This window comes from Gracilinanus agilis, chromosome 2, assembly GCF_016433145.1.
Source record: "Gracilinanus agilis isolate LMUSP501 chromosome 2, AgileGrace, whole genome shotgun sequence".
In the NCBI taxonomy this organism is placed as follows: Eukaryota; Metazoa; Chordata; class Mammalia; order Didelphimorphia; family Didelphidae; genus Gracilinanus; species Gracilinanus agilis.
In genome coordinates this window covers 276,118,590-276,140,893 of record NC_058131.1, presented here as the reverse complement: position 1 = coordinate 276,140,893, position 22,304 = coordinate 276,118,590, and the positions used below count along the sequence as shown (strand labels likewise).

Genomic DNA, 22,304 nt, shown 5'->3' with positions numbered 1-22,304 from the left:
AGTAGTTTGGAGCAAAGGGTTTTTTAAGCACCAAGCTGAAGGGCTTGTACTTTATACCAGAGGCAGTAGGGAACCACAGAAGTTTCTTGAGCTGCTTGAGGAGTGAGGACAGCCTTGGGCTTTAGGAAGATTATAGAGTCTTGGTTTAGAGAGGGAAGAGCCTGGAAGTAGAAAGCCAGTTGGGATTTCAGTTGGCAGATAAGGGAACTTAAGCCCAGGAGAGGGAAAGAGAATTGTCTTCCCTCTCAAAGAGTTAAAGACAGAGTTTTATCTAGAATCCAGGTTTCCATTCCCTGCTGCCAGCTTTGCCCTCTGTGCCACATTGTGCCTCCGCTTTGTGTCTTTTTCTCTAGCATCTAGCTATGACTTAGATAGTTGAGGTGCAGTTCCATTTTGGCAGTGATTTTGGGTATGAGTTATTGTCGTTTAGTTGTTTCAGTTATTCTTTGTGGTCTTTTTGGGGCTTTTCTTGGCAAAGATACTGGAGTGGTTTGCCATTTCCTTCTCCAGCTCATTTTATAAATGAAGAACTGAGGCAAACAGGGTTGAGTGACTTGTATAGGGTTGGTCACCAAGCTAGTAAAAAGTTAGATTTGAACTTGGGTCTTCTTGACTTCAGGCCTGGCACTCTAGCCACTGTGCAACCTAAGCTGTCCTTGTGTATGAGTTGATATTCAGTAAGTTTTTTCCCCCTACTTGTCTTAGTTCTTCTCAGCTCTTTATCCCCAGCCCCCCAACATACACACAGCAGGGGAGTGAGAGCTTGGTGCCTTGCTGATTGCAACACTGGGTTTGAATAGGACCCCCCTCTGTTGCTCCAACGTCCAATTTTAGGTAAGATTGAAAAAAAAACAAAAACAAAAAGCCCAAACCAATACCACCAACCTCCCCCTCCCAAACCAACCTCTCCCCCCCAAAGAAACCCACCCTACCACACAAAAACAAAAAATGCTGAATGCAGCCAGCAGTATTTTTTCAGGCCCCTCTTAAGCCAATGAAAACAAAATGATTGTTTTCTTTCTTGAGATTTTATATCTTATTGCACTGTTGGAAATCCAAATGGGCTTGCTTTAGACTGATAGAGAAATCGGGTATAAACTGGATTTAAAACAGATTGTCCTGACCTGGAAATACCCAATGGGGCTGACTTCTGCAGAGCCAAAGACGCTGCTCAGGCGACAGAGAACTCTTTTCTTTGGTGTTTCCTTTTAATCACATCCTGGTCCTCTGGTCACTTTGCAGGTGGGCCTAGTCCCCTCGAATTGTGTTGAGTTCCTGGACATTTCCAGTGAGGGTTAAACAGCCATTCTGCTGAAGAGGAAGGTTGTAGATTTTGTTTTTTTGTGTCTGGGAGAGAGAGGAGAATGGAGTATCTGGAGCTTTTACATGGTGGATATCTCCTTGATAGACATAGTATAGAGTGTCATGTTTGGGGCACCAGAGGGCAAGATTATTGCCAAAAGAATTCAGGTCCACAGTCATTACAGTCATACACTGTTGTTATATATCCATTCGGAATAAGGATTATACAAAAAACAGGGGTGAGAGATATAGTTCCTTGCCCTCAAGGACAAGCATCATATGGGTGAATATAGAAAGGAATCAGGGCAGGATAGAGAGCCAGACCTCAAGACAGGAGGTCCTGGATTCAAATGTGATCTCAGATACTTCTTAGCTATATGACCCTGGGCAAGTCACTTAACCCCCATTGCCTAGTCCTTACCGCTCTTCTGCCTTGGTACTACTACTTAGTATCAATTCTAAGAGAGAGGGTAAGAGTTAAAAAAAAATCCCAACTCCCTCATTTTACAGAGAAGGAAACTAAGCTCCAAGAAAATTAAATGGCCTGCTCAGTATTATCTGACCATCAGAGGGGATGTGATTCCTGAGCCCATATCCCGCAAGATGGAATCAGTGTTGAAGAAGCTGCCTTTTCTAGCCATCTTGTTTGAGCAGACCCAGTCTCTGTGCCGTCTTCTCTGGGAAGGCTTTCTTGCTGACCTCAGTAGTAGTTTTATTTTTCCTCTGAGCTCAGGCAGCACACCGCCTGTACCCACGATGCAGCCCTGGGTTATGCACTGCCTCAGATGGTCCTCTAATTGTCTCATGCGTATGCATCTCGCTCTCTCAATTTAGACTGAGAGCTCCTGGATGGCCAGGCCCTTGTCTTAGCCTCCTGTCTCCTCCACAGCACCTGGTGTAGAGCTCAGCACGACATTTCAGGAGCCAGCCTGGCTTCGGGGTCCTGCCTCTGCTCATGTCTCTTGCCTTCATAATGGGTTGTGCTTTCCCTTTCTGGGCCTTGGTGCTTCAGCTGTAAAATGAGGAGCTTGAAGTAGATCTCTTCCAGCTCTGGATTTTGTGATTCTTTGATGGACTGACTTATGGAATTTTACCAGAGTGGTGGATAATGCTAATAATTAGCTTGGGGAGGGGCCTAGTCAGTGAAGGAGTGGTAAGAAATAAGAGTTTAGGGGCAACTGAGTGACTCAATGGATAGAGAGCTAGTCCTGGAGTTAGGAAGTCCTGGGTTCAAATGTAGCCTCAGACACTTCCTAGCTGTGTTATCCTGAGCAAGTTGCTTAACCCCATTTGCCTAGCCTTTGTTGTTCTTCATATCTTAGATATGCTCTTCATATTAATATCTTAGAACTGATATTAAGACAGAAGGGAGAGAGAGATTGAGAGACAGAAGAGAGTGTTTTGCTCCTCACCCCTGACCCCCCCCCCAACTCCGAAGTTGTTTGTGGGGAGGTATTGGGGATACAGAGACAAAAATGCGGCAGGGTTTGGCCCGAGAAGTTTCTATTCAATTAAGGAGACCATGTGCATATAAATACATTAAAAAATATGTTGGTGTTAGAGATGGAAAGAAAAAAAAACCCGTCATTTTGAACCCAAACAGTTCCTCAGGGAATGTAGAGTCCATTAGAAAAGACAATATGTATCACCATAAACATATTCAAAATACCTGCCGATTGGATCTGGGGTTAATTTTTGTGGGAATGACACTAGTAGAGGAGGGGAGTGGAGAGAGGAGAGAATCCAGGAAGGCCTCATGGAGAAGATATCACTTGGAGTAAAGTTTTGAAGGAAATAAGAAATTCTCAGAGACGATAATGGGTGCGTGGGGGTGCGTGTGGGTGCGTGTGTGGGGCAGTTCTTCGAATCGGTGTGTGCCCCAGTGGTCAGGGACTTGTGGAGGAGTTTGCCTTTGTGAGGCTCTCCCCTTCCCAGAATTGCGCATCCAGGTGAGTGCCCTTGCTGAAATGGGTCTGGCCCTACTTCTCTCCTGCATGGCCCATCCGCCCTGGGGCTTCTGTCTGCGGGACACGGAGCAGTTTAGCAGGAGCGGCCACCCCCCACCGTGGCCCCAGCTGCTGCCTCGATCCCCGGTGACTTATTTGTTGTTGGTTTTTATCCTCCCCACGGATTTGGTCTCAAGCCGTTTGCACCGAGTTCCAAGGGAGCGAAGCTGGGAATCCCAGATGGCCCTGCGGCTGCATTGCCCAAAGTGTAAACACGAGCTGGGCCGCGCGCACGCGCGCAAAGAGCGCTGGTGGGCGCGCCGGGGGCTGGCCGCCTAGACCTCCAGACGAAGGGAGCCGAGCCGAGGACCGGTCCCGGCCACCGGAGTAGCGCATTTGCCCCCCGGTATTGGGGGCTGGTTCCCACACAGGCCTCCGTTTAAGACGCTCCCGGAGAGACGGAATTTAATCGCAGTGGTGCTGGGGGTGGGGGGGAACGGCCGCCTTTTCTCTTTGCTGCTCTGGGCCGAGAACCTGAGGGGGGATGTAGGGCATCGGGAAGGCGGGGGACGTCTTGTACTTCTAACTCTTTGCAAATGAGGAATTTCCCCTAAGCCAGCCCGAGACCAGGAAGGCCTCTCAGGTCTTAAGGAAGCTCAGGAGGTGGACAAGGAGGGATGCCCTACCGGAAGGAGAGAAAGAGTAGGCCGTGATTTGCAAGGCTTTCACTGTTAAAAATAGAGCAAAGGTTAATAGGTCAGCCGGGTAGATGGCTGCCCTGGGAGTGACAATTCGCCTCCCGACACCGGAGGTTCGCGAGAGCCCTGGATGGATCGGGAACACTCGGAATTGTGGAATGGTATAATGTCTAAGGAAGGACTGTGAGCACATAGAATGGCCGTAGAAGGGAGAATGCTATTGCCGGAAGAGCCCTCAGCACGGAGAAGGCTAGAGCTGCAAGAGGCAGGGAAGGGCATTAGAGAAAAAAGAACATCCTTTGGCTACTCTCAGCAATACAAGGATCCAGGACAATTCTGAAGGAGTTAGGACAAAGAAAGAACTGCTCCAGTCAGATGCAGATCAAAGCATATGATTTTTCACTTTAGTTTCTTTGGGATTTTGGTTTTATATGAGTATTCTCTTACCCCAGTGAATAGTATGGAAATAGATTTTACATGATAATACATGTATGACTCAGATCAAATTGCTTACTGGAAGAGGGAGGGCAGGGAGGGAGAGTGATTATTTGGATCTAATAACTTCAGAAAACTTATGTGGATAATTGTTATTACATGTAATCGATAAAATACATTAAAAAAAGAAAATAGAATGTTTTAATGTGGAATGTTGAAGCTAAAACAACCTGTAGAATATGAACTGTTAGAACAGGTTGATGTGGGTTCCATGAGTTTGTTGGTAAATGTTAAACAATTGAATTTCCTTTCGAAAAATGCACACATGACATATTTCATTCACTGTCACTTCATTGTCTGTTCAGTTTACAAAATGGTGAATTGGGCTCTGATTTATAGGCGTTGCTGATCATTGAGGTATAAATGTCCATACTGAAACTAATAATCAGTTTGGTCTGAAGCTTACTATAGCTTGCCTCTGGACAATTGGGAGTAACTTTAGAATATAACATGTTAAGGCTGGAAGGATCCTTGGAGATAATCAATCTAGCAAGCCCTCTCAAAAAAATAGACACCTAGAAAGGGCAATAAGGTTGGCACAGATGACAGAATGCTGGGCCTGGAGTCAGGAAGACTCATCTTCCTGAGTTCAAATCTGGCCCCAGATACTAACTGTGTATCCTTTGTCAAGTCCTTTGAACCTGTTTACCTCAGTTCCTCATCTATAAAATGAACTGGAAAAAGGGTCAGTTAGCTTAGTGGATAGAGAGTCATACCTGGAGATGGGAGATATCAGGTTCAGATCTGGCCTCAGACACTGCCTAGCTGTGTGATCTTTGACAAGTCACTTAATTCCACTTGCCTAGCCCTCACTGTTCTTCTGCATTAGAACCAATACTTGGATTGCTTCTAAGACAATCAGGTTAAAAAAAAATGAGCCCAAGAAGGAAATGGCAAACCACTCCGGTATCTCTGCCAAGAAAACCACAAATGGGATCCCAGAGAGTTGTACATGACTGAAAAAAAAAAACACTATTGAACAACAATAGAATGAGGCCAGCAATATCTTCTTCAAGGTCGCATAGGAAGCAGTGGTAGAGGTGAGATAAGACTTGACTAGAACCCAGGGCTCTTTCTACATTGGTCTTCCCCTAGTCCTTCTCTGTTCGTTCTTAGCAGCCTCTTCTTTGGAATCCTAATGTGGCTTGTGTTTCAGAATACTTTTATGTCAGCCATTGAGTGCTGAAGGTGAATCCTTACTTAAACTAGAAAAAGCCCCACTAGCCTGGGTCAGTGCAGCCAGCAAAGGACTCGTTATGAAGAGGTGGCAGGTGGGGTAGAGGTTGGACTGTTGTGAGCACTAGATGCTAAGAAGAGAAGATGCAGATGCATCTGGGCAACTGAGCAATTTGTAAAAAGAGGGTCCTGTCTCTTTCCTTACAGAATAAATGTGAGTGATTTTTGTCAGAAGCAAGAAGGTCTGGGGCGATGGTGTGTGCCTAGAGTGGAGTGACTCCAAATAAAAAATGGGATTGTCTTCTTAGAAAAGGGAGCTGAGGGGTGTGTCAGAGAATGGAAGAGTGGGACTAGCCCTTCCTGAATGCATGTGCTGTGTGTTGAAATGTAAGCTGCTGTTACTGGGTAATGTCGAAATGCACAGTGGTTTCTCAACATCCTGCACGTCACAGGCATGAGAGTCAGAAGGCCTGAGTTCCAGTCCCATTTCTGCCACTATGTGACCTGGAACGACTCACTTGCTTGGATCTTTGCTTGCCCATCTCTTGGTGAGGCTAAGTGAATGAATGGATCTGAAAGCATTTTGTAAACCAAAAGACCAAATATGGTGTCAGAGCTGGTAGAGACCCTTGGGGATCATAATCCAGCCTCCTCATTTTCCAGATTAAGAAGCTAAAGCCAGAACACCTTATTTATCGTAATGGAGGGTGTTATCTGTCTGCCCATCTGTTGGTTTAACTCCTTTGATATGGGTAGCTTTCTGAAGTCATGTCCTATTCCCCTCAGATGTATTCTTGGAAAATTGATTTGTTTTTAAAACACAATGTGAATTTCTTTGTAAAGTATAGTCATCCCTTAGTTGGGCAGATTTGTATGATTATACTTTTGTATGTTAGGTTTAAAAAAAAACCTTTACCTTCTTTCTTAGAATCAATACTGTATCAGTTCCAAGGCAGAAGAGTGGTAAGGGGTTAAGTGCCCAGGGTCACACATCTAGGAAGTGTTTGAATCCAGATTTGAATCCAGCATTTCCCAGCTCTAGGCCTGGCTCTCAATTTACTGAGCCATTTATCTGCAACTCTGGGGGTTTCCTGTTGCCTCCAGGAGCCAATTCCAAATGTTTGTCATTCAAAGCCCTTTATGGATATCCCAGACCCTTCTACCTTTCTTGCCTCATACCTTACTGCTGGAATCCTTGGAATCCAGTGATGTTGGCCTCCTGACTGTCCCACGAAGGAAACACCAGAGACGCCGGCCATTCCCTTCGGCAGTCTTCATGCTGGGAATGTTCTTCCTTCACTGCTCTGACATTTGTGGCCTCTAGCAAGTCCTCCCTAAAATCCCACCTTGTACAGGAAGCCTTCCCTCATACCTCTTCACTCCAGCGCTTTCCCCCTCTTAGTGACTTCCCAATTACTCTGGACACAGCTTTTCTTGTCTGTATGTTTGCTTGGTGTCTCCTCCCTTACTCTGGAAGCTCCTTGAGGGCAGAACTGCCTTTATGCTGGCACTTAGTTGTAGTGCCCAACACATAGTAAGAATTTAACAGATGTTTATTGAATTGAGGATGTGGTGGCAGTGAGATGGGAGTGGATGGACACATGTGTACAGTACCTGGCTCCTGTGCCAGTAACTGTGTGTGGGGAGAAGAACTGCAGGCCACTTACTGGCTATAGAATCTGGGGCAAGCTGCAGCCTCCTGAGCCTCAGTTTCCCCTGGGGTTAGATTAGGTTTGGCTATGAAGGTCCCTTTTAGCTCTCAGTCAACATAAGCTTCAGGAGCTTATAAACTTATAGTGGACAGACTCTTCCTGACTGGCTGTCACACCTCCTCCTACTTGCTCCTCTCGGTTCTGACAGTGGGTGGGAGAGCTAAGACCGTAATGAGAGCTTTGGTTCTGTGTTAGGGTGCCAGTTTGATGGCCAAGCCGGGGCAAAGGCCGTGATGCAGTGAGTGGAGAGACCAAAACAGAGGGGCAGAGGGAACCGGTCGAGGGTCACCCCAAAAGCAGAATTTGCCTCCCAACTCTGAGATTTGGTAATTCAGTAATTAGTGACAGCACCGGAATTAGACTGTCAGGATGTATCAGCATCTTGCACAAGTTCTAAATTAGTACAACTGAGTAGCTAGCAAAATTGCTTTATAGTATATTCTCCCATGTGATCCTTACAACAACTCTGGAAGACAGATGCTATTATCACACAGCCTTTTCCCTCATTTTACAGGTGAGGAAACTGAGGCTGCAAGAGGTCAAGTGACTTGTGCAGTCACACAGTAAGTGTCTGAGGAAGAATTTTGATTCAGGTTTTACCAACACCGGCTTGGGCATGCTAACCATTGTGTACCCCCCAACTGGGTTCAGATGAGGACCCAGAACCCTGGTCTCCTGATGTCAAGCTTTATTGTACCAAATTACCATCTATGGGGTTGTTTATGGCCCCCTAATACAGCTTTTGGTTTGGGGGCTCACAAAGGGAATTGTCTGGGTCTCCAGTACAGGATCCCGATTTATGCCGCTATGGAGATGCAAGAGAATATCTGTTATCTGGAGAGGACACGCAGCGTACAAGTGTAAGCCCTTCATTATCGTTGCTTCCCCCCACTTCCCTCACGGATGCCCTCCACCAGCTTGCCTTTGATTTATGGGGGAAGCACGACGCTATCAGTTCTCTAATTGAGGACCAGGCCAGCCGCATGCGAGCGTTCATGAAACATTTACACGCTCACGTGGGGACCTCTCAGCCAGGCAGAGCGCTGCCCCGGGTGATGGAGCCGGAGCTCGCACGGCCAGCAAGGATCCCACGCACAGTACCCAGGAGGGACGTGGCGGGTGGGTGCTCAGCAATTAGGATCTGGGATGGGACCTAAGATGGGGAAATAAAGGTTCCACGGGGACCTCTGGGATGAAACCTGTTAAATCTGAGCAGGATTTTTCCTGTTTAGAGCCGCCTACCTCATTCTCAGTTCCCTGGTTCAGACTGTAAAAGCTGATGTGTGAATGAATGAATGACTTAAAAAGCCTGTGCTAAATGCTGGGGATAACAGATAGAAAAGTGAAACGTCTCTGCTTTCAGGGGCCTCACATTCGAGCCGGGAAGACAACCTATAGAAGAGAATGATGCTCCAGGGTAGATAAAAAGACATAGGAATATCAAGAGGGCCATAGTGGTACGAATGGCGAGGTGGAAGGGTCCTTAGGATACGCTGGCAGGGCAGATGGCAAGAGGGCCTTCGGATGGCAAGACAGTCTGTGAGGCTTGTCGGGGCTCCGTCTTACTGAAAGCATTGTGTAGGTGGCTTCTTATTTTTCCAAATGTGTAAGCAGTTCTATTCTTTCTACCTGGCTGGAGGGCTTGGAGGGGCCCATCCACCTTTGGGAAGGCAGAGAAATGGACTTGAGGGTCCAAGTGGAACAAAGATTTGGAGTTTCCTCTTACATTGTGGAGATCAGCATCTGGGGAGTGGGAATGGCATTTACAGAAAAATGTGAAGAGAAGGGCAACAGATACTTTAGTTGCTTGGGCTGTTCTGTGCACTCTAGGGTGGAGAAAGGGAAGTGGAGGGTAAGTTCCCCTGCAAGCAAATGCTATTCCCAGCCATATTCTAGTCATTAGTGAACAGAGCTTGGCACTGATGGGGATGAAAAAAATTGATAATGGCCTGGGTGCTCTGCTGTCACGGGCTTGCAGGCAGAGTCAAGCCCTGATGTCCTCTTCTTTTGTGTCCCCCATGATGCCTCACATGGGGCCCATGACATGTAAATTTCTCATTAAATTAAGATCTTAAATAAGTTATCTTCAAAAAATTCTGTGAAATAAGGTGATGAAAAGCACATTGTATCAAGAAATTGTCCAGAGAGGGAGAGAGAGAAGGTGCCAACATTATTTACCCGTTAATGAACTCAGCAGTCCTACCTCCCACCAAGTGGCAGACTTGCATCATCAGGTATGACTAAGGGTGAGCCTTGATGGACAATGAATTTCCCATCATCCTCTGTGGGTAGAGTAAGTCATGTAGGGTTAATGAGCCTATTTCTTGCAACAAAGATGTTCTCTTTCTTTCCTGTCTCCACATTAAAGGAGTCCCTGAGAAAGTTCTAGAAATAAGGATGTGGGGAAGAGACTTTGGGTGGAAGTAGGGGAAAAGCTCAGTAGCCTATCCAAGTTTTTCAGGAATCAAGAACTCTGATCTCCAAGACCCTCTTGCACTATCTTCACCCGGGTCCTGCTGAGCAGTGCCTTTCAGGTTTCTGTTGGCATCCCTCTCTTCTGCCCCAACTTCTCTACTTGGCTGTTTTCTTTGTGGGTCGAAGGAAAAGCCACTTTTATATTCTCTGTCATGTTTTGAGAATGGAATTCTATATAGACTTAGGGAGCAGAAAAGGGATCTGGGGGTCATCTACTCATTTTACTGATGGTGAAACTGAGGTCCAGAGCAACCAATCAGTCAGTAAACATTGACTCAGCATCTACTATGTGTCAAGCACCATGCTAAGTACAGATAATTGATTCTTAAGACCATTCAGCCACTCAGTGGCAATTAGGACCCAGATCTCATCTGTCTCCTGGACCAATGCTGTTTCTACCATCCCAAACACACTAATCTTCAAATCTTTATGGATAAATTCAAAATTGGGCTTTGGGATCATGAACTGCCCTATTCCCCTTTTTTTTCTCTTCTGGCTTTGGCTAGGTTTGTGTTTTTAAGAGAAACATCTTTGGTCCATGTTGGTGAAACCACGGCACAGTATGTGTAAGCCAGTCAGTCAGTCAATTAACAAACATTTATTAAGTTTCTCCTCTGTGCCAGACACTATGTGTGATTGGAGTATTGCGCTCATTTCCTGGCATCACTTTTGAGTTAGAAGCTCAGAGAGCAGCTGTTGAAATTTGCTTCTAGAGAAATGAAATTGCTTCAGACAAAGTGTGAAGAGTCTGTCTCACCTTGAAATCCCTGAGGATATCAAAGAGGGTGAACCAGCTGGGGCTGGGTGTTTGTTGCCGTGTTGGAGGACTTGGGGAACAGAATTCTTGATTCCTGAAAAGCTTGAGCAGGCTACGGAGCGTTTCCCCTACTTCCACCCGAAGTCTCTTCTCTTCCCTCATTGCTAGAACTTTCCCAGGGGCACCCTTAACTCAGAGAGAAGCCACCTCACTACAATTGCAGCTGCCTTTGAGGAGAGAGGAGGCTTCCTTTAGTGGTTCCCAGGACCTATTAGAAGAAGTTCCAAGTGACAGACCCTGCTCATGCTGCCATAAGTGATGCTCACTCCTGAAAGGTGAGAAGGCAGGATGGCTAAAAATGTGGCTAACCAGGAAGAGACAGGTGGGAGGAGGAAAGCTGTCACCTTTATGCAGTCCTCAAAGTGTGAGCCTCCAGCTTCCTGGGGGATGTAGAAAAGGCCATATATCTTTTAAGAATGTTCACTCTTAGGAAATTTGCCAAAATTAGGCTACAGACCTAAGGGAAGGAAGCAGGAACTGGGAACATATAAAATATTGGTGAAGCTTCAGGGTTGGCTCGCAATGTTTTGATCTCCTTGTTGTTCAGTCATTTTCAGGCATTTGGGGTTTTCTTGGCAAAGATACTGGAACAGTTTGCCATTTGCTTCTCCAGATCATTTGACAGAGGAGGAAGCTGAGAGTGAAGTGACTGGCCCAGGTTCACACAATTAGTAAGTAATCTAAGGTCAGATTTGAACTTAGCAAACTGAATCTTCCTAACTCCAGACAAGCTTGCCCCTTTGCTCTCTTAGGATCATAAATTAAGAGCTGGAAGGGATCTTAGAGGTTATCCTAGTTCATTTTACAGATGAGGTTGGATTTAAAACCAGGTCTTTTGACTCAAAATCCAGTACCTTTTCTTTTCCTGTTCCTATTTGTTCTTGAGTTAATAGTTTTATCCAAAACAAATTCATACAAGTATATTATTTATTATTATCATTTTTTAAAAAAATCTTTATTTTCTGCATTAGTAACAACTCTTTAAGAGAGAAGGGCAAATGCTGGACAATCAGGGTTAAGTGACTTGCCCAGGGTCACACAGCTAGGAAGTGTCTGAGGCCAGACTTTACCTCTCTATCCATTGTGCCACCTAGCTGCCCCTTATTAATGCCATTTTTTTCTTTTCTCCTTTATGTTCAGTGGAGTCTAGATGGAAAAGCCTTCCTAGCAGGAATCACTCTTCTGTTTCATGTTATGTTGCTTGGGTAGACAAAATTATTGATCTTCATAATTGAATAAAAGTATTGGTCTCTGTAACTCTTTGAAAGTGTCTTTGAGATAACTCCATTAGCAGAGAGGATGATGGGGACAAACTAATGCCGCTTTCTCTTTCCACGGATCCTGCTTTCTTCTGCTAGATCTCTGTGTTTCGAGATCTTTTGATTATATGTAATTTGGAGGTTATGAGTGTTGGCTATGGGGATGATACCTATTAAAAACATCGTTCTTAAGGTTTATGTCCTGGTGATTGTGGGTGACAGTTTTATCTAGAGTAATGCTGATTCCAATGCAATTGATTGGTTGATTTTTTCCAAAGATTTTTTTGGGTTTATATTTGTAAATCAGGGATTTGTCATGTGTTGCTTTCTGGTGAATAGTTAGCCTGAATAATAATAATGACAGTAATAAATAATGCTCCCAAACTGTAAAGCACTATAGAAGTACAAGCTATTATTAAGAATAATAGCATTAGGGGCAGCTAGGTATTAACAATGGACAGAGAGCTGGGCCAGGAGCCTGGAGGACCTATGTTCAAATTTGGCCTCAGATACTTTTCAGCTGTGTGATCCCAGGCAAGTCACTTAGTTCTAGTTGCCTAGCCTTTGCTGCTCTTCTGCTTTTGAAACTGATGCTTAGAGAGAAGGTAGGGGTTAAAAAAATCACCTTATTTTCACAACATGATGAACATGGAATTACGTATTGCATGATAGCACATGTACAACCTATATCATATTACCTGCCTTCTCAGGGAGAAGAGGGAAGACAGAGAAACAGAGAGAGACAGACATACATACATACAGACAGACAGAGAATAGAGAGGCAGAGAGAGTGACAGAGACAGAGGAAGAGAGAGAGAGAGAGAGAGAGAGAGAGAGAAAGAGAGAGAGAGAGAGAACATGGAATACAATATGTCGAAAAATGAGTATTGAAATTACATTTATAGGGCAGTAGGGAGCTCAGTGGATTGAGAGCCAGGCCCGAGTTCAAATGTAGCCTCAGATGCTTCCTAGCTGTGTGACCCTGGGCAAGTCACTTAACCCCCATTGCCTAGCCCTTACTGCCCTTCGGCCTTGGAACTAATATTGATTCCGTGATAGAAAGTATGCATTTTTTAAAAAAATTTTTTAAAATTGCATTGACATGCAATCTGGAAAAAAATTTTAAAAAATATATGATGTCCCCAAAGTATGAATGTGGTTTTAGGTTTTAATAGTTTAAAATTGTACTATGACTTGGAACACCTTGTATACTACAACTACTGATATTTTCAGCAAAGGTTCATAGTTCTAGTGTGCTGTGTTTTGGAACAATGACAGAGGAACCCTTTGGAGTAGGTACTAGAAGTGTTATTCTTCATTTAGAGATGAAAAACCAAACCAAACCCCAGAGCAAAAGCCTGAGGCTCAGAGTGACTCATACTAGAGCTTCTGTTTTCAAGTATAATGCCTATTCCACTGTACCAGGGGTTATTAAATATCTTGGTCTCGGAACCGCTTTACATTCTTAAAAATCATTGAGGATTTCCAAGAGTTTTTGTTTATATGGATTACATTACTTGTTATGCTCCATGTGAAAATGAAAATGGATAGATCTTTGCAATATTTATTAATGCATTTAAAAATAATAAAAATAAATTCATTATATGTGAACATAAATAACATGGGTTTTTAATGAAAAAATAACAGCTTTAAAAAAAAGAGTGAGAAGAATGGCATTGTTTTGCATACTTTTTCAAATCTCTTTAATGTCTGGCTTAATAGAAGACATCTGTATTCTCATATCTGTTTCTGCATTTACTCTGTTTTGGTTGAAATATATGAAGAAAATCTGACCTCACAGAGATTTGTAGTTGGAAAAGAGAGGAGCTCTTTAATAGGCAAATAATGTCTTGGTATTATTATGAAAATAATTTTGACCGTATAGACTCCCTGAAAGGGGCCCAGAGACCCCCTGGGGGTCCATGGACCACACTTTGAGAAACCCTGAGAATCCTATATCATGTTGCTTTTTTAATTTAGTCAAGTTCAGTAGGTTGGGAGTAGTGGGGACAGAAATTTATTTGGGGGTGCTTAAAATAGCATTGGTTACTTGAAAACAATCTTAAATATTTTAATTTGGTTCTTGCTTTGTCAAATAAATGTCATTTGTTCTGGATATTGGTTCATGGTTTGGCTCGAGTCCCTGGCCAAGGATATCACCTCCTGGATTTCCCCAGACCGTATCCCCAAATTTGGACCGTCTAGTGCCTAAGTGAGCATCGAGGCCTAGCTTCTTCTTCCTCTAGGTTCTGCCTCTTCCTTGTTACTTGCTGGACCGTGTGGGCCCTTGCTTGCTTACCAGCCAAAGCTCATAGGAGACTCTGACTGGGGCCTAGCCCAGAGGAAACCCTAACTTTGGCCCCAGCCCAGGGCCTGCAGCTCAGGCCTTCAGCCTCTGGAGAGGGAAGGCTCTCCTTTTTCTCCTATCGCCCGAAGGCAGACGGAGGGGGACAGGTTGTTGAAGTGCAGGGATGTGGACAGATGGTGTTGAGCTGTGAGGAGGAGATAAAATAAAGGCTTCTCTGCCCCTGGCCTGGTGCTTGCAAGGCAGTGCTCTGGGGATTGAAGTCTTCCTTGGCTGGGCCTCAGGCCTAGCCTAGAATCCCCAAGATAGGCATCTGGGAGCAGCAGCAGAAGCTGGACTGTTTGGGGGCCACCCTGAGCTCTTTACTGGTGGGGTCCCCCAAGGGCACGACATGTCGCAACCGACAAGGCTAGCTTAGGGGTGTCCGCCTCAAATAGAAATGGGTATGTGGGGCCTACTGACTTAGAAAATCACAATGAACAATTTTTCTCTGTGTTCTACAGTAAGTCTGTTTATTTTGGTAAACATTTCTAGATATCATGTTAGGGATGTACTTGGGGAGCAATCTGTTCCTTTTTACAAATTAGGAAACTGAGGCCTGGACCGTCAGCCTCCTAAACCAATAATCTTTCCAGGAATATACAATGTCAACAATATGCTGATAAGGAAATATGCTTGATTTTTTGCTTGTAATTGCTATGATATTGTTTGCTTTCTCCAGGGATAGAAATGGGAGAAGAGAATTTGGAATTCGAAATTTTAAAAAATGTTAAATATTTCTTGAAAATAGAATTGAGAAATACTTAATGAAATAATTTAAAATGCATTTTAAAAAAGAAGGAACTAAAGTGTTTTTTCATAATCATGTTGCATTCTAAGGTGCATGCAAGTAGGCCTGGTAGGCTGAGAGAGTGTCCAAGCCACTAATTCTAAGACTTGATTCTTATGTTCTTGGATGAGCATTTTACATGTGATTTATTTAACAGCACAGAACACACCCCAATTCTCTTAGTTTCTGGAGAAAACTTTTTTTTTCCTTGGGAAAAGACATGGAATTGAATGTTGTCAAAGTTGTTCTGTTCTCTGTATGTGAATATGGACAAGGGGTTAAACTAGGAATCTCTAATCTCTTGCTTTTCTCATCCATAAAATGACAGATGATACAGTGGTTAGAGCACTAGGCCTGGAATCTGGAAGAGTTAAGTTCAAATCCAGCCTCAGACACTTTCTAGAAGTGTGATCCTGGGCAAGTCCCTTAACCTTCTTTGCCGTGGAATCTTCATCTTTAAAATGAGCTGGAAAAGAAAGAGGCAAACCACTTCAGTAGCTCTGCCAAGAAAATCCCCAAAAGAGGTTATGAGGAATCAGGCACGACTGAAAGACTAACCAAAAAAAAAAAAAAAAAAACCCAACCAAAATGAGGATAGTAATTCTGGACCTGCCACTCACAGAGCTATTGTAAAGAAAGTCCTTTAAAAACCCACACGTCCTATCTTAAATAAATGTATTTATAAATAAATACAATAAGACATAAACACATGTTATAGAAATAAAATATAAATAGGAACATACAAATAAAACATACAAATTAAAAAATACAAATAAAAATATGAATAAATACAAATATAGAAATAAAATAAATACAAGCTTTCTTATGATTATTATTCTTTCCTATGCCGCTAACTGTTCTTACGCATAACAGCAAGGCCTTCTGTCCCTGTGTCATCACTTTCACTTCTTGCTGGTACTTCTAGGCTGGGCTGACTCAGCTGGTCTTGAGACCTGTGTTTGTGCGCAATCCTTTGCTAGGTTCTTCGAGGGAGACGGATCAAAAGCGTCGTATCAGCCGGTCACTGGATAAGGGTGATCAGGGAGGGCTTTGTGATGGAGGTGGCTCTTGGATCTTGAAGGATGAATAAACTGAGCTTAATCAGGGACCCAGAGCATGGATGTTCCAGATTTGGAGAATGGTTTGAATAAAAGCTCAGAGCTTTTATGGTGAATCTGATTGAAAGAGAGGAAACTTGTAGGCAAGCAGCAGGGCTTAGGGTTGGCCATTGAGCTGGGAAAATGGGTGGTTTATCTCTTTGTGATTACATGGCATCTGTTTGGTGGGAGAGCTCAGAAGCTCCTTTGTGCTTCCTGGAGCCCCCCATTTCCCAACTGTCGACCTTGGGACATCAGGGGACACGGGGGACATGCCTTTGGAATATAGAAATCTCTTGGATTCTCTCCTTCTTTTTTGGCCAAGGTCTGAAAAGGGCAAATGGAAACGGGAGCTTCCCAGGACTGTGGGGACATGAGAGGTGAGTCTCTTAGCTCAGGTTAGAGCTGCGTCATAGAAAGGGCCTAGCGTGTGAGCAATAGCCCGGGGAGGGTTGTGTACAAGGAGGACACCAAGGGGACACCTTCTGGGACTGTCACCACGCCGGTCTTTCTCAACCAGATCGATATGTTTAAAGCTGTCTGGAGTCCCGAGGGATGGGCAATGTGTGTGTTTGAATGTTAAGAGCACATTGCCAACCTGAAAGCCCTGTATAAATATGAATTACTGTTGTTATGATGAGGATCACAGATTGAGAGCTAGAAGGGGCCTCAGAAATGATTTAGTAATAATAATAGTGAGCATTTACCGTAGCACTTTAAGGTTTACAAAGAACTTAGCAAATATGGCCTAATTTGCTCTTCACAATAATTCTGGGAGGTAGGTGCTTTTTATTATACTCATTTTAAGAGGTGGGCAGAAGTTAAATGACTCACCCAGGGTCACACAACAAAGAGTTCAAGTCCAGGACCATCATTTTATACATTGTGCCACCTACCTGCCTTGATTCAGCTTCTCATTTTATGAATGAAGAGGTTAATTGAGGTCACCCAGATTATAAGTGACATATTTAGAATTATATATATTATAAATATATTATATATAAATATGTCTATATATAACAAATATATAAATATATGTGTGTGTATACACACATGCACACAAACACACAAATAATTTAATTTCATAAATAAATGAATGAATAAATGAATGAATGAAATGAATGAGTGAATAAATAAATAAAATTAATTATAACCTCATCCATGTCTAGGAGAGGCTCAGAGTGGCTTCTGGGGTAATTGGGAACTAGAAAGACCTCTGTGTGGGGTGCTAAACGGAGATCTTTTTGCATCCTTTTCTTAATTCTTTCTCTCAGACAGAAATCAGGTTAGGGCCAGTGGTTCTAAACAGCACATCCTGAAGTTAACCTTGTGCATTTCTTTGGCCAAAGATATTACAATCTTTTTGTCAAGGAATAAAATACTAAATAAATAAAACTCTCCTCTCCTTCTCCCTCTCCCTCTCCTCTCCCTCTCCTCTTCATCTCCCTCTCCCTTTCCCTTTCTCTCTCCTTTCTAGTTTATTGTGGGGGTGAGGGTGCCCTGGTCACTGGTGACAGATGAACAGAAGCAGGGCTGGAGTGGGGAGAGGTTATGACAGGGAGACCCCTTGGCGGGCCATCGCAGAGGGCTCATTGTTTTGGGGCAGCTTGGGCCCCTCTGTGGTTTAAAATCCTGGGCTCCTCGCTTCTCCTGAGATAGATCCAGGGAAAGCCTTGGTCATCTGTGATGGAGATGACACCCCATGATCCTGCCGCTTCACTGGACCCAGGCTTTGCAGACTCAGCTATTTTTAGTGGCTTGGACTTCAACATTAAAACACGAACCACTCCAAAGTGCCTCCTGCAGACTTTTGGGTGTGGTTTCAGCCCTGGTGTCAAATCCCCTCAGCCAGGGGGACAGTGGGCTAAGAGGGGGTTGGAAAGATATTTTTATTCACTCTAAGTCCTGATATAGCCTTTAACTTTTTTTTTTTTTTTTTTGGGTTATAAAATTACTATTCCCTGGTTGTCGTTGGTGGTTTTTTCTTTCTTTTTTAATTTTTATTTTTTTCCCCCATGTCTGCCAAATGTCTGACCAGGGAGGCCCTTTTACAGCCAAGTTGCACAAATCCTGGAGAGCCAAGGTTTCCAGTGAGACTGCCAGTTCAGTACCCAGGAAAACGCCCCTGTGACTTAGTGGGGATTTGGTCCTGGCATAGATCAAGTAGGACCAGTGACCAATTCTGGGTTTGCTGCTACAGGGGCTTCTACTTTTCCTTTCTTTTATTCTTCATTCCAGTCTTCTTTCTTCCTTTTAAAAAAATCATCAAGGGGGCAGCTGGGTAGCTCAGTGGAGTGAGAGTCAGGCCTCCAGACAGGAGGTCCTAGGTTCAAACCCGGCCTCAGCCACTTCCCAGCTGTGTGACCCTGGGCAAGTCACTTGACCCCCATTGCCCACCCTTACCACTCTTCCACCTATGAGACAATACACCGAAGTTAAGGGTTTAAAAAAAAAATCATCAAGATTCCTCACTTGTCTCCCCTTTTGGAATAACAAGTTCCCTCTTTCCCCCCCTCCTTTTGCTACTCTCTTCTTTTGCCTCTTTCTCACTTCTTTGGAGATCCTTTTCTCCCCTCCCTCCCTCTGTTTGCTTTAGCACTTCCTTCTCTCCTTTCTTTACCAATAAATAATAGATGTCCTCATTTTCCTCAGCAAGGGAGTGACCTTGCACAGATTATTACCCTCAGAGGGTATACAGTGGGGATGTTAACAGTAATAAAAATAGCTCACCTTTTTCTCGAATTTTACACTGAGGAATTTGTTCCTGGTGACCACCTTTTGGGGTAGGGGAGTGTGAGAGTATTGTTAGGCCCATTTTAACAGATAAGGAAATTGAGGCTTCCCAGAAGTGAAGTGAGTTGCCCCAGGCATTTACCAGATCACCACTCTAAGCCCAGAGCTCTTGGCTCAATAAGAATGACAGCCTCTCCTGATGAAGGGAGATGTCAGGGAGGAAGCCAGGGAAGTCACTAAATAGCTCTGATCTTTGGGGCTGATCTCACAGAGTCAATGAACCTTTGCCTCTATGCTCTTTTTGAACAATAAACTTCTCTTCAGTGTTCCCCATCAGAGATGAGATTCTGGCCTGGAGAAATGAATCGGGGCGGTGGTGGTGCCTTTCTTATGTCTACCAAATATCTGGATGGTCCACTGAGGCTGTGCCTTCTGTCTCATGGATTATCCCACATGCAGAGGACAAGGTTTATGAGTACAGGGAAGGCCCTCTGTAAGCACTGACTGAGCATCTGCAGATAGAAAGTGCCCTGGATTTGTAGGTAGAGGACCCACTTCTAAATCTCACCTCTGCTGTTCACTACTTATGTGATTTCGGGAAAGCCCCTCCTTATCTTTCAACCTCAATTTTCTCCTTTGTAAAATGAAAGGGTTGGGCTTACAGAGAGCTTTCAACCTAGGATCTATGACCTTTTTTAAAAAAGAAATATTTTGATTAGTACATTCCAATATAATTAGTTTCCTTTGGAAACCAATATATCCCATATGCTTGTTTGTTTTTCACATTTAAATGTTTCCATTGGTTTTATGCCTTCAAAAATATTATCCTGGGAAGGAATTTATAGACTTCATCAGACTGTCAGAAGGATCCATGGTAGAGAGGCTCTGGTATAGATGACCAGAGGGCCAGGTCTTTTCCAGCTTAACATGCTACGCTCCTATGTTTTAGTTATTAAAAAAATTTTAAAAAGCTCTCACGGTCTATCTTAGAATCAATTCAAAGACAGAAGAGTGGCAAGGGCTAGACCATTGGGGTTAAGTGATTTTCCCATGGTCACACAGCCAGAAAGTAGCTGAAGTTGTATTTAGACCCAGTTTGTATTTATTAAAAGTTTAAAAAAAAAAGACTATTTTCTATCCTAGTAACAGTTTGAAGACAGAAGAGTGGCAAGGACTAGACAATCCAGGTTAAGTGACTTCGCCATGAACATATAACCAAGACGTGTCTGAGGTTGTACCTTGAATCCAGGTTTTATTTATTAAAAATAAAAACAAAACTCTTACCTTCTGCCTTAGTATTAATTTGAAGACAGAAGAGTGGCAAGGGCTAGACCATTGGAGTTATAAGTGGCTTTCCTGTGGCCCTACGACCTGGAAGTGTCCGAGGTCCTCTTCGAACCTGGGCCCTCTCAACTTCAGGCCCGGTGCTCTGTGCCCTGTGCTACCTAGTGCTGTTTTTAATGCCACCATCTTTCATGAATAAAGTCCTCCGTGGAACCACTGCTGAGTACCAGAGAAACCTGCAAAAGTCCACTAAGCGACGAGGGTCACCTCTTCTCAGGAGGCTCAGACCCGAAGGTGGGTTGAGCTGTTCAGCAGCCTGCCTGCTCCTTTCCCCCAAGCCTTTTCATGTCAATCCTTGAGGGACAGGGACCGCCTGACGCAGACCTTCATCCATGACGCAGACACTCAATCTCTGAAAAAGCCTTTTTTCCCTAGGGGCTAGACCCAAGGGAGCAAATGATAGGGGGCCGAGAGGGGGGACTCTGCCTTCTCTAAAGCAAAGGAAGCCTGTTTCCCTTCAGCTAATTGGCCTTGACTTCTCACCCCATCTGCTTCCTGGTGGCTTAGGGAGGTTCAGGGCCCATGAAATACTGAAATCACTGGTAAAGCAAAAACTGGGGAAAAACAAACAAAAAAAAAAACCACAAAAAACCCAGAGCTGACCTGATCTTCCTGCCCATCTCCCCTGCTAGATTTATAGATGAAGATCATCTATTCCTACTCACCCAGCTAGTTAATAGAAACTTATATTGTGGATGGAGAAGCTTTTACAACATGTTCATACAGCCAGGGAATGCAAAGCCAGGACTTGAACTTGGACCTCTTGACTCCCAGCAAAAATTCTTTCTATTATTCCATAGTGTTTATTTAATGACCAACCCTTTTGTTCCTCCATCTGTGACTACCAACTTCTCTCTTTTCTCTGTCTCTCTGTCTCTCTCTGTCTCTCTCTCTGTCTCTCTCTCTGTCTCTGTCTCTCTGTCTCTCTCTGTCTCTGTCTCTGTCTCTCTCTCTGTCTCTGTCTGTCTGTCTGTCTGTCCGTCTGTCTGTCTGTCTCTCTCTCTCTCTTCCCCAAGAAAGATGTGCGGGCCATTGGGCACCTTAAGCTTGAGTCCACTCTCTAGCCAGGGTAGAGAAGGAGATGTAGGAAGCTCCGATTGGCCTTTGGGAATTGTTCCACTTCTGCTCCTCAGTGGTCACTGCCTGATGGGCTCTTGGAAGCGCTTCCTTGTTATGGGATGATGCTGGGGTTCAGTGAGACACTTAGACCGAGGACCAGACGGGTCGTTCCTGGCGAGCATGAGAAGGGCTTTCTCCTTGCTAGAGCTTCTCATGTGGTACCAGAGTCCGACCCTTTTGTTTTACAGACACCCAGGGAGGAGAAGGGATCTGCGCCAGGCACCCAGCTGGTTAGCCACACAACCTGAACTACAGCGGACATATTCTGACCCCTCCGCGGAGTCTCTTTCTGTGAATCAAAAAATTATTCAACAAGCACATTCGTGCCAGGCATTGTATGAGGCGCAGAGGACAAATAAAATAATTGAAACAACCCCTTTTTGCAAGAAGCTTATGTTCTTATGGGGGAGACAAGAAGGATACGCACACATCCTTGTGGGTATATGTGCTTATGTGCATGTCTGTCCCTACATATCTATGTATGCACACATACGTGCATACATATATATAGCATAAATACAAAGAGTATACAAATAAATACAAGTTAGGGAGAGCACCAGCAGCAGGGGCAGGACACCACGGAGGCTTCCTATACAATATGGTGCTTGACTTGCATTTGGAGGAAGGAGAGGGAATCTTTGAGGCTATAGTGAGGATGGGATTCCACAAATTCCAGGCGTGGAGGACAGCCAGTACATTGCAGAGTCAGGGAGACAGATGAGACCAGAGAGACGGCCAGTTTAGTTGGATGCAGTAGTATGGGAAGGGGCAGTGAATGTGCCTTCCGTGAGTCTGGAAAGAGAAGTTGGAACTGGCTTGTGAAGGGCCTCAAAAGCTAATTACATGGTTGTCTTCAGAAAGCTCTCAGTCACTTTTAAACGTGAATATCTGAGGTTATAGTTAGGACAGAAACCCTTCATAAATGACCTCTGGGATAGAAGGCTCTCTCTCTCTCTCTCTCTCTCTCTCTCTCTCTCTCTCTCTCTCTCTCTCTCTC

General features: G+C 44.2%; 1 protein-coding gene across 1 annotated transcript in view; it reads left to right on the top strand.

The window, feature by feature from the left end:
- Positions 1 to 10,909: 10,909 nt before the first annotated feature.
- The window catches only part of RXRA (retinoid X receptor alpha), a 165,530-nt gene continuing 154,135 nt past the window's right edge, over positions 10,910 to 22,304 (top strand). The window contains exon 1 of the mRNA XM_044659682.1: positions 10,910 to 10,985. Within this exon, the coding sequence (XP_044515617.1) occupies positions 10,910 to 10,985 (76 nt within the window). The remainder of the gene's footprint in view (positions 10,986 to 22,304) is intronic.